Source organism: Eleutherodactylus coqui, chromosome 10 (genome assembly GCF_035609145.1).
Source record: "Eleutherodactylus coqui strain aEleCoq1 chromosome 10, aEleCoq1.hap1, whole genome shotgun sequence".
Lineage (NCBI taxonomy): Eukaryota > Metazoa > Chordata > Amphibia > Anura > Eleutherodactylidae > Eleutherodactylus > Eleutherodactylus coqui.
In genome coordinates, this window is record NC_089846.1 from 133704008 (window position 1) to 133716540 (window position 12533).

The 12533-nt window shown below is 42.5% G+C and overlaps 1 protein-coding gene across 1 annotated transcript in view; it reads left to right on the forward strand.

Moving 5' to 3' along the window:
* The window catches only part of LOC136579840 (sodium- and chloride-dependent neutral and basic amino acid transporter B(0+)-like), a 40355-nt gene that overhangs the window by 12471 nt on the left and 15351 nt on the right, over nucleotides 1-12533 (forward strand). Inside the window, exons 4-8 of the mRNA XM_066579894.1 lie at nucleotides 446-607; nucleotides 2075-2207; nucleotides 4816-4948; nucleotides 6696-6836; nucleotides 9144-9372. Coding sequence (XP_066435991.1) covers nucleotides 446-607; nucleotides 2075-2207; nucleotides 4816-4948; nucleotides 6696-6836; nucleotides 9144-9372 — 798 coding nt within the window. The remainder of the gene's footprint in view (nucleotides 1-445; nucleotides 608-2074; nucleotides 2208-4815; nucleotides 4949-6695; nucleotides 6837-9143; nucleotides 9373-12533) is intronic.

The following is a 12533-nucleotide window of genomic DNA, read 5'->3' on the forward strand; positions in this document are numbered from 1 at the left end:
ATATGGAGAGACTATACAGTACATTCGCCATATGCATTCGGAGATTTTTCTTAAATATGTACCAAGTGCAGGGGGAAAAAAGAACGGTGAATAATGCCTAAATGAGACTGTTTGAAAAGGCTGTGGCACTCAGGCGAGCACTGCACCCTCTTCATTGTATACCAGGCATACCTCTATATAATTTGTGTGCCTGGTATTGCAGCCCAGTATGATTAACTTGAATGGAACTTAGCTGCAGAAATTTGCACTATCCGGCATAGCCACGACAAAATGTGTTAAGCTGTGCCTGGTAAACAATGAAGTAGCTGACACTACTGCCTAAATCATCTTGTTGGTTGGGGTGTTGGAAGCCAGACTCCTCATCTGATATTGACATTGATGGCCAATCCTAAGATCTTAAAGCTCCACAAAACCCCTTTAAAGTTTTTTTTACATTTTTCCCTAGGTGTTGGCATCACGATGGTGCTCATCAGTACACTGGTATCCATCTACTACAATGTCATCATCGCTTACAGCTTATATTACATGTTTGCTTCATTCCAAAGAGTCTTACCTTGGACAGATTGCTTCGAATGGTCTGATGACAAATGCAGCAAGACTACACGAGGTATCCGGTTATAGTACTTACATTTAGTTTGGATTTAAGTATATATATATATGTTTAAAACTTAAAACTAGTTATTAATGTGAGGCAAATGATGAGATTCACATCTTCTTCAATCATTCCTTTCTTGTATAATGGTGGTAAGGAAGACTGAACAGTAATAGATCTTTTTTATCTGAAGAGTTAAGGGCTGCACTGGCCCACCCAAGAACCCGAGGGTCTTCCAGTGGGCCCATGTAGAGCTGTCCTTAGAGCCGATCGCTTTCTACTATGGCCTATTTCTTAGGAGTTGGTTCACAAATAACCTAGCTTACCTTGTTGATGACGTAGCCTGTGCATGCAAGGATAGTAACAAAGATTATGATGTCATTAAAAGTTGACTTCTTCATGTTCTGTATACACGGAGGGTGAGATTCTGAATGGATAGAATGAGGAATTATTTCCATTAATGCGCCCAAGGAACCACAATCAGACAATGGAAACATTTTCATGAATGTTTGCATCAACATAGTGTATCAAAAAGAATACAGAAGGGATGGAAATAAGTTACAATCTTCTCAAAAGAAATGGTTACATGGAAGGAAGAAGGACTAATGGACTCATTTCAATAGATTTTTGTTATGGATCAAGACCTCAGTTGATTAGTACTAGAAAGCAATGGGGGGATTCTTTAATTATTGCAAGTCTTAAACAGACATTCAGTAAATTTATTAAACGGCACACACCTCAATAAAGTTTCCGAATGTTGGACTGTCACAAAGATAAAAAAGAAATTGCATGCCAAAATTTGCCATAAACTTCTCCATAAAAGGTATGTTGACATGTAGCAGAATTGGTGAGGATTAGAGATGAGCAAGTATACTCGCTAAAGGCAATTGCTCGAGCTAGCATTGCCTTTAGCGAGTATCTCCCCGCTCGAGACGGAAGGTTCGGGTGCCGGCAGCGGGCAGGGAGCTGCGGGGGAAAGCGGAGCGGAAAAGGCGAGATCTCTCTCCCCCCCCCCCCCCCGCTCCCTCCTGCTGACTGCCGCTACTCACCATCTCGAGCGGGCAGGTACTCGCTAAGGGCAATGCTCGCTCGAGCAATTGCCCTTAGTGAGTATACTCGCTCATCTCTAGTGAGGATTTACACAGTGGGTAATCCATACCAAAACCATGGCAAAAACCAATTTCACCATGGATCCACAACAAACCTCACCCCTTCAAGGGTGAAATCTACATTAAACTTTGCACCAAAGGGTATGGAATTTGATGCGGATTTCGATGACGATTTGCACCAAAATCCGCCATGTGGGATCGCACAATAAACAGGCTTAAATCACTTGATACATTCTGCAAGGGCTTATTATTTAATTCTTAATTAGATGCAATTATCCTCTGCCGTAACTCTTTGCATGTGAAGGTCGTACCCATCTGACTGTGAACTATCATCGCTCTATATTAAAGTATCTTCCTACTTCTCTCCTGTCAGGCCTCTGCAATGTAACCGTAGATAATAACACGCTTACAACAAATCTAACCTGGGTGAAAGACAATAACCTGCTTTGTATCGCCAACACCACGGTGCTGGACCATGTGGAACTGCCAAGCAAACAGTATTGGGAGTAAGTGGAGGCTTTGTCACATTGCCATGTACTCTATCGAGATTATCTCCATTTGTCATCATGCGTTATGCCTATTTACTGTATACTGGCTCTATGCCGACAGCCGTAGCACTTTATATCACTCTACTTGGCCAGTCAAAGGGAGCTTTTACATAAGACGATCTGTCAGGCAACAGAAGCCTTACAGTAATCCTAGCGTAATCGTCCTGGAACGGGCATCACTGACTGAATGGACGCAGAGCAGGCCGCAGAACGATCCGGCCTCAATTCACAGTAAGCAGACAGTTGTTCCTAAGTGAATGGCTGCCTGTTTTCATGGGGCGATACATTGTTCAGTTTTCTGCATGCAGAAAAACAACATAGAAGAGGGAAATAAGCTGTGTCACGGTGGCGGTATTACAGGGCAGATTCAGGCTATGATGCAGCAGACGGAGTTACAAAAATATACAGTATTTATTTGCAAACTAAGAAATAAAAAAATGGGTGATATTAAATAACAAGCAAACAATTTTACATTTCTTGTAGAATCTCCTATTGCTAGTTACAGCTAACTGAATTCTAGGATGAGTAATACTCTATGCATGGCATGATAATACAGGCACAGCAATATCAATAATACAGTTCAAGGAGCAATTCTGTTGAACAAAAGGATAATCGATGTAACGTAATGCAGAGTTTGTATTTGTAGGAATAACACTCCAGTTTGCGCAGTTCAGTAATTCTTGAACACACTTAGACAAACTCTAATGGCGGCTCTGATATTTTAGGCTCGACTGTTTAATGTTACTTCTTTAGTCCACTATCAACTGCTCTAGCCCAGAATTGGTAACAGCCATACAAATAACAAATGTCCAATGACTAATAAAGTTCCACTGTTGCTGACTACTTAGTCCTTAGTGATGTGCACACCTACCGGCTTTACTAGGCCGGCCTCACTTACGACTCGTTGACAACAAACTCCTCAGTGTACTCTTTGGTCTTAGTCCATTGCTCAGCCACACAGTCCCACATTCCCTCTATCTTCCAGATACAACCTGGATCCCAGCATTTACTCAGGCTCTACAGCCCCTCTCACATCCAGAGGCTCAGGCTCCTCTCTGGCAGCAGCAGCAGCTCTTCTGCAGACTGTTGCACCTCTCCAGGATCAGCATCCAGCAGCACCTCCACTCACTAACACAGTCTCTACACTCTGTCTGTGGTGCTGCAGAAATTGCTGTGTGATTACGAGACGGCAGAACTCACATATGCAACAAACCCCTTATGTTGGATGGATTATTATAAGCAAGCGATTTTTCACTCACACCGATAGCATGATATCCAAATATTGCAGCATTTCCTATTTTTTTAGCTATTCTGCTGCAAGAATCGTCTGCTATTTCTTATGGGAGTGTGAAAAAATTGCATATGAGTGCAATGCGTTTTTACCATTTTTGCTCTTGGAGCAACATCTGATTTTTTATTTTTTTTTCACACATGTGAAAATCACATGTACAGGCGTGAGAATCGCACATTTTTAATGCCAAAATGCATTGCAATTGCAGAAAAATTAAGTGCAATGTAGGTCATATTTTCACTGATTTACATCACACTCGCTAGTGTAAATGTAGCCTAAAGACCGTTTCCTTCTAAAAGCATTCAACTAAGGCTGGGCTCACATGGCTGTAAGTGTAAAGCACAGCGGGGGTCACACAGTGTTTTACTGTATTTTTACAGCTGTGGAGCCGGCCATGACCCTGCATACTGCGTATGACTGGCAAAGGGGAAGACATTTCCCTCATCCTGTAGCAGTGAGCGTACTTGTGCCTATGACCATCTGCAACTACCCTGAGGCTCTATTCACAGAGGCAACTTTCAGATCTCAGTTCTGTCTGAGGGCAGTTTTAGATGGCCGTATATGTGGCTATGCTTGGCGTAATGGAGCGTAGTTGCGCCTAACAAGGGAAATTTCCTCACCTTCACCAGCTGTTCACACTCCGCTCCATAGTGCAGGAGTTTGAAAAAAACGCAGGAAGATTGGTCTTGCCCTATCGTTTCTCAGTCGCAGTATTAATGGCGGAGAAGATAGCTAGTGAAAACGAAGCCACTAAAATCGATTGAAATCTGTGGTTTTGATCTGTCCTGTTATGCATAAGGGGAGAAAAACACATTCTTCTAAGTATGTAACCTAGTGAACTTGGATAGAACCTGGACCCATTAAAATTAATGGGCTTTTCAGACCAGTGATTTTTTTTTTCCATGAAGCCATGGTCCCCGTAAAAAAAAATTGCAGCGTGTCTTATTTTGGTTTGATTGACAGACAAGAGTATGGCGGGCAATGTCCAATCTCCCGCACATCAAACAGCACATATGTGGAGTATAGAATAATGTAGTCAAAAATTGAACGAATAGAAACCCTGTCTAATGGACACCAAGGTAGTGTCCGTTTCACTAATGACGGTGAATAGTTCCGTTTGGGTGTTCCGTCACAAGCTGTTTTTGGCACCTGTCACATAACTCCCAGGCGGAGTCCCACAGCATAGTGAAAAATTCTATGGGAACACTCCCTTACTAGTAACAACTGAGGACGGGCACATATTTTCAAGATCTTCCATTATACTTTTGTTTGTAGGAGAGTAACGCTCCGTCAGTCCAGCGGTATAGATGAGACCGGTGGAGTCGTCTGGTACTTGGCTCTGTGTCTGCTTCTGGCTTGGATCATTGTTGGAGCAGCTCTATTCAAAGGAATCAAATCATCTGGGAAGGTAATATCAGAAATGATGAAGTGTCCCTCAGTCTGCTCTACTTACATGGAAATTGAAAGTGTTACACCCAGAAGGAATTGGTGAAGTTTCATGAAGCATGGTAGACATGTACAAGAATAAATTATATTAAATTGAAATTCCTTAAAGTTCATTATTCGGTTTATTATACAGTATAGGTTTCAGTATGAAGTATGTCCACCATGAGAACCCATACACTTGTGGATCCTTGCAGGCATTGAATCAATAAGTGTTCGGATATCACATTGGGGTCTCTCTTGTGCAGTCAGTTGCTGTACAGTTTGTGGTAGGTGGCCATGTGACTCAATGCGTCTATCTATGGTGTCCCAGACATGCTCTAAATCTGGGGAGCATGTGGACCAAACCATGGTCATGACACCTTGGAATGGCTGCAGCATGTGGACGGGCATTATCCTGTTGGAAGATATCACATTGGATGGTGGTCATCAAGGATATGACAACAGGGTGTACCACATACTGGCAGGCAGTCATCGTGCCTTCGGCAGTCACCAATTCAGTCCTGCTGTCATAACTGCCCCCAAACCATGGCTCCAGGGGATGGACCTGTGTGGCGCTCCAAAATCACAGCAGGGCAGTGCTTTACTCAAAATGCCAACTGATATGTTGACGATTATCACTTTTGCCCCAAACAGAATCAGGGCTCGTTCCTAAATACAACTGTTCTCCATTCATGTGTCCAGTTGTATCTAGCAGTACACCAGCTTAGTCACTGCTGACAGTGAAATCCAGTTAACGGAACGCACTACATGGGGAGCCGAGAATGCAACCCAACTTCAAGCAATCTGTTTACAATTTGCTCTTGGAGTAACTTTGACTCCAACTACTACTCGGATTTCTGTTGCAATTACCCGTCTATCGATAATTTGGTGGTTTTCATGTTTCATCGTTCTTACGCTCCAGTCTGTCCCAGGTCTGTGAGTACTGTACCCTTCTGTGTTCACGGAATAACCCCTCTCTACCATGACATTGCACTACAGCCAGTCCTCCAAGAGATTTCACAATATGATGCTCCATTTCTTACATGCCAATTATCCAACCTCTCAAAGTCAGACATTTGGGTGTACGGAGCTTAAACTCTACGATTTGGCTTACCTAGTCACCGGCATTCTGAGGAAAAAAGGCTTTCTTATATAACACACTTTACAACTTATGCACTAAATGTAGCATTTGGCATAACAAAAAGCCACATAATTTGCACACTAATATATGTGCTTTTTAGTAGTCACTGAAACGGAAAGGCCCCAGGAGGGGAATTAAGTAATCACTGGGTGGGACCCCTAAAACGTAACCTTTATTGATTTAAAGGTCCTATATTTGGGACCAACATGAAAAGACCACAAACAAATATACTTCTCCAATTTAGGCTACAAGCCGGTATTGAAGAAATGTCCCAAAATGCACAATGGAACCACCCAGGGCAAAGCACAGGACCGCTCTGCCCTGGCCGGTTTCATTGTGATTCCAGTGCTTCATCCGATTTTTAATTATTCAATGCTCTTCACATGGAGATACTTTGTCTGGGTGTTATATTTCCAATTTCCACCAGTGAATTTTACACAAACTGCTGATTTTTCATGTTTTTCTACTGCAGAATGAATCCACTTGATCCCCATTGTATCGCCAATGAACTTCTATTATGTGTATACTAGTGCGTAACCGGATGTTGTGTCTCCGTAACTCCTGATGGATCTCTTGTATATAATTCCAGGTGGTGTACTTCACTGCAATATTCCCTTATGTAGTCCTGATCATCTTGTTGGTTCGTGGAGCAACTCTAGAAGGTGCATTTAATGGAATTAATTATTACATTGGAACGCAGTCAAACATTACCAAGTTAATGGAAGCAGAGGCAAGTTTATGGGGTTTTTCAAGTTGTTCAAGAACTTCACTAAGTGGGGGAAATGTGAAAAAATATTTAAAAAACATTAATAATTACCCATGAAATCACAGGCCACCCCCTAGTCTTTGTTTACTTGGGTACAGCATAATGTGTCCATATACTCCGGTGACTGATATAACCCACCACTGGCATCAGCAGTCCGGTGACATCCACCACTGAGGCCAGTGATTTAGGGGAGAAATGTATGTATTAAAGCATGGCAAGATTTGATTCACACAAAAATGTCTACATTCCATTCAGAGGCGTACTGAGGTACAATACGGCCCTTTACATTTCTGTGATGTTGTATTAATTATTAATTTGGCAGCTGCCCATACAATAGAAATGATTTGGGTGTGAGCTAAAAACGACTCCTGTTTGACTCCAAATTCCTTACTTATGGAAAACAAATACATAATCGGAAGTGTTAATAATTGCTAAATGTAGCATTAAATCAATAGGTCTTGATATGACATTTAGGGGGGGTTTATACGGAGATAATGCTGAGACTTAGCACTTCCTGTCATGCTAAGTCACTCTCTCGGAGAGCAGACTGACTTGTACAACGGATGGAACAATGCCAATAATAGAGATGAGCGAGTATACTCGCTAAGGCACATTACTCGAGCGAGTAGTGCCTTAGCCGAGTATCTCCCCGCTCGTCTCTAAAGATTCGGGGCCGGCAGGGGGCGGGGAGGGCCGGGGAGAGTGGGGAGGAACTGAGGGGAGATCTCTCTCTCCCCCCCGATCCCCGCCCCAACTCACCTGTCACCCGCGCCGGCCCCCGAATCTTTAGAGACGAGCGGGGAGGTACTCGGCTAAGGCACTACTCGCTCGAGTAATGTGCCTTAGCGAGTATACTCGCTCATCTCTATTGATGACCTATCCTCAGGATAGGTCAGTCATAGTGGATTGGTGAGGTCCGCTGCTCGGGATCCCTTACAATCAGCTGGTTGAAGAGGCTTCAGCTCTTAGGTGAGCACCGCTTCCTATTCTCCGGCATGTCATGTTATACACATCAGTCAAATGCATGAGAGCAGCTTAGTTCCATTCAGGTGAATGTGATGCAAATAAGGAAGCCGGAATTACTTTCTCTGCAGCATCACCTATTGGATGGCAGCACTCCTTCATACAGGTCTTTATAACAATGATTGGGAATAGGGAACCAAGCCAAAAAAACATGTACAGACAGCTGTTTTGGGGCAAGGGGGTTTGCCCCTCATCAGTGCATAGTACCTTTCTGGTTTAGCTTGTGAAAGGCCTGCGACATGGGTAAGGAGGGGTGTCATGTCTCCTTAAGGGGGCACCCAATCAGTGTGTAGAGACACCTATGGGTTGAGTGGGTAGGGGAATAGCATAGTCTGCCCCCAAGGAGAGCACCCAAAAGGGGTGTGGGGACATCTAGAAAGTGAGTGAGGAGACTTATAAGGCCATGCAAGCTCCTCTGGGTATTCTATGCAAATAAGGAAGATGGAATTACTACTCTGCAGCATCATCTATTGGATGGCAGCGTTCCTTCACATCAATGTCAGACCCTTCATACAGGTCTTTATAACAATGATTAGGTGGCGCTGCAGAGTTTTAATCACAATGTAGCGGCTCATCCACACTGGCGTTGCCTTCAGTTATACATTCCCATTTCTCTGTTATGTTTGAGCAGCAGAGAAATGGAACTAAAAATGGATTAAAATATTTCAGCTTTGTTCCCCTTTGATTTCAATGGGTTTGCATTAAAAACGGATTTCCATTTAATTCCATTTTATGTCCGTTTTGCAAACGGATAAAATGCTGCAGCTGCTCTGATATTATAATCACTTAGAGCAACGTTACAATCACACAGAGAAGGTTGTATTCGATTCCAACGGCTCCTTCTGGGGAGGGATTTTTTAGTTTTTTACAATGAGGGTTTTTAATGAAAACCCATAGAGATCAGAACATATTCATTACATTTGTATTTCCATTTCTTTGCTTCTTAAACGGAACAGAAAGTGGTGGAAATATATGACTAAGGCTAAAACCAATGTGAATGAGCCCTAAGATAACCTGTAATAAGGCGAAAAGTAAGCATGAGAAAAAGTAAGAAATTACTTGAATTTCTTTTTTTCTGTGACGTATTTTGTTTAGTGTTCCTTTTAGTATTTTTAGCTGCTCTTAGGAGGATCCATAGATGTTGGTTGAAGTTATAAACTTAGTTCTTGCACGGTGTTATCAGTATATCCAGATTTCCCATGTCTGATCATTCTTATTTCTAATGAGTCAAAACTTCATCCATTTCAGGTTTGGAAAGACGCTGCTACCCAGATATTTTTTTCCCTCTCGACGGCCTGGGGCGGACTCATCGCTCTGTCCTCTTACAACAAATTTCATAACAATTGCTACTTAGATGCAATCATAGTCTGTATCACCAACTGTGGAACCAGCGTGTTTGCCGGATTTGCAATATTTTCTATTTTGGGACACATGGCACACGTGTCTGAGAAATCTGTTTCAGAAGTGGTGGATTCAGGTACTTCATATCTGTAAAACTAGAAGGTTCTGCATTATTATACTTAGACCTAAACATATATATATATAGTGCAAGCTAATGAGCCGGAATAAGAATATAGATTCTAACTACAGAGCTGACATTACAGCTCTGGCATATGACTGTGGAAGTGGGGAATAAGAAAGGTGTGAATGGCTTCACCCGGACTGGTTATACCAGCACTAGTGATGAGAGCACTTTTCAAAAGTTTGGTCCAGCCAGTTTCCCAAATTTGGACAAAACGTTTCAATTAGTCCGAATAGGTTCAAGCCAAACCGGAACTTCACCAATACCCCTAAAAGTGATGCATAACACTAAGAGCCATAAAAACCCTGTATAATACTCTTAGATACTCAACTAGGTAACCTGAGTACTTTTGAGCAATTTTTAAGTCAAAGTTAATGACGAAAAGAAAGAGAAAAGTAGAAAAGACAAGAAGAACAAGGAAGTTGTGCTTTTTCTTTTTCTCTCTTCTTTCTTTTTCCCTTCTTCTTAAAAGAAAGTAAAAGAAGAAAGAAAAAAAAAAAAAGAATTTTAGTGGGTTTGCCCGAGACAAACAGCTCAATGTTTGGGTTCGTGCAAAACCAAGCATTTAGCAAAGTTTGACCCGAAACAGGGATCGGCAGCTTTGGGTTACTCAATACTAGCCAGCATATTGGAGGACACCATGAAAAAACTCAAACACCATAAAAAAGATAGTGTGACAATGGCAATCAATAAAGTTCTACAACCTGCGTAGTAGTAGTTGAGTTAAGCAAGAACACAGATACCTGAAGATTAGACTTTACCTCCTGAATTATTGTAAAAGAATTTTCCCCAATAGAAGAGTCCTTGAACTTTTGTAAGTTTTGCAAGATAAGGTTTTGCAAATCCATGACTATTTCAGACATTTGCTCTGTATTTGTTTAATTACCCTGATTTTACGTGAAAATCAGAATTTTAGTATGTGAAACGAGAAGACAGAATGATCTGTTACTGTAATGCGACCTGCGTTCACACTGCCGCTGTTTACTGAATAGAAGGATGACCACAACTTTTTCAATTAAGCATTGTGTCTATTTTTCATTTACATACAAATATTTATAAAAAATGCATTTTTTATTTGCTGTATTTTGGCCGTGACACAAGGATTAGAGGTGTGTGATTGTTCTCAGTGAGAGAAACCAGGTAATCCTGTAGATATGATACCTTATAATGGCTAACAAAAATACATGATGTTATAGCAAGTTTTCAGGGATATCTCGCCCCCTTCGTCAGGCTATTGAATGAAACTAGTTTGGATGGCACATAATTATAACATACAGATGCAGAGGGGAGGGGAACACATTCCTCTTGAGCTAAATAAGTGTTCACACACAGAAATATGAGATTGTTTTGCACTCAATATTTAAAGGGGTTGTCCCGCGGCAGCAAGTGGGTCTATACACTTCTGTATGGCCATATTAATGCACTTTGTAATGTACATTGTGCATTAATTATGAGCCATACAGAAGTTATAAAAAGTTTTTTACTTACCTGCTCCGTTGCTAGCGTCCTCGTTCCCATGGAGCCGACTAATTTTCGCCCTCCGATGGCCAAATTAGCCGCGCTTGCGCAGTCCGGGTCTTCTGCTCTCTTCAATGGAGCCGCTCGTGCAGAATGCCGGCTCCGTGTAGCTCCGCCCCGTCACGTGCCGATTCCAGCCAATCAGGAGGCTGGAATCGGCAATGGACCACACAGAAGAGCTGCGGTCCACGGAGGAAGAGGATGCCGGCGGCCATCTTCACCGGTAAGTATAGAAGTCACCGGAGCGCGGGGATTCAGGTAAGCGCTCCGGTAAGCTTTCTTTAGGTCCCTGCATCGGGGTTGTCTCGCGCCGACCGGGGGGGGGGGGGGTTGAAAAAAAACAAAACCCGTTTCGGCGCGGGACAACCCCTTTAAAACAACAAACAGAGTGGAGACCGTATATCGTAAATCAGTCCACTGAGCTCAGGGCAGTTTTATGATGTGTCTTATCTCGCCTTCAACCTGCACATGAAAGGGGATGCAGCACCACCTAGTGGATGGCAACATTATTACAAGTCAAGTTCAGAATTGTTATGAAGTTTTAAAGCAAAAAAAACCAAAAACCCTTTTGCTCGTTTTACAAGAATTAGGGTTCCCGCAGAATAATTCACAAAACCTTTTCAAACTCCTGAATGTCCGATTTTCTTTTTTATGAAGTTGCACATCCCCCACTCCTGTGTTACTGTATAACTGGGCTGATTTGTCATTGACAACCATAAAAAATGGAAGATAACCCACTAGGAAATGCAATGGAAGTCGTATTGTGCTGACCCAGTTTTCTTAGAACCCATGTTGAATACTGTATTATATAAATAGATAGTGGTTCTGTCATCCAGGATTCTCACCAATTAGTTAGAGCGAAGAACAGTTGCAAACAGCATCACTTGCTTTGGAGAACTCAACATTTCTACGATTTAGGGCTAATCCCCAGGGGCGTTTTTCACCACGTATCATGCATGAGTGGCATGCATGTGTGATACGCAGTGAATAGAGGCAATGAAAGTCATTCTTCCATGCACACCAGCTCCATATCGAAACGCTGCCCCTACACAAGCATTGCGAGAGGGCAGTGTTTCAAAAAAATAAATAAATCCCACTGCGCATGGCTGTGACGTCAGATTCCCGGACAGGCACAGTGCATACCGTGGCGATACTCGATCTCTGCCAGCTCTCTGCCAGCACAGCCAAAGGGCTCCGTATGTGTAAAACGGCGCGGGAGACTTGTGCCATTATACGCATATGCCCTTGGACATGAGCCCTTATACAGGCATTGGATTGGTTTTAATGGAAACTTCAGAATACTTCATTCCAGCTGTGGGGGTGCTGCAGGTGACCGCTGTTGAAACACTTCTAAGGGTCCATTTAGACAAGCCGATTCTCGAGTGAACGAGCGTGTGACATGACTGCTAGCGCATTCGGTCTCATGCAGTCTGTTCAGACAGGCAGAAGCATCGTTCAGTCTGTCGCTGTATAAGCAAATGTGAAATACTGAACAAGCCCTGTTAAGACTGAACAATAAGTGAATGAGCCAATGATGGTTTGTATGTCTGTATAAAATGAATTAAGTCATTGGTTCGCATTTAAGGCCCATTTACACG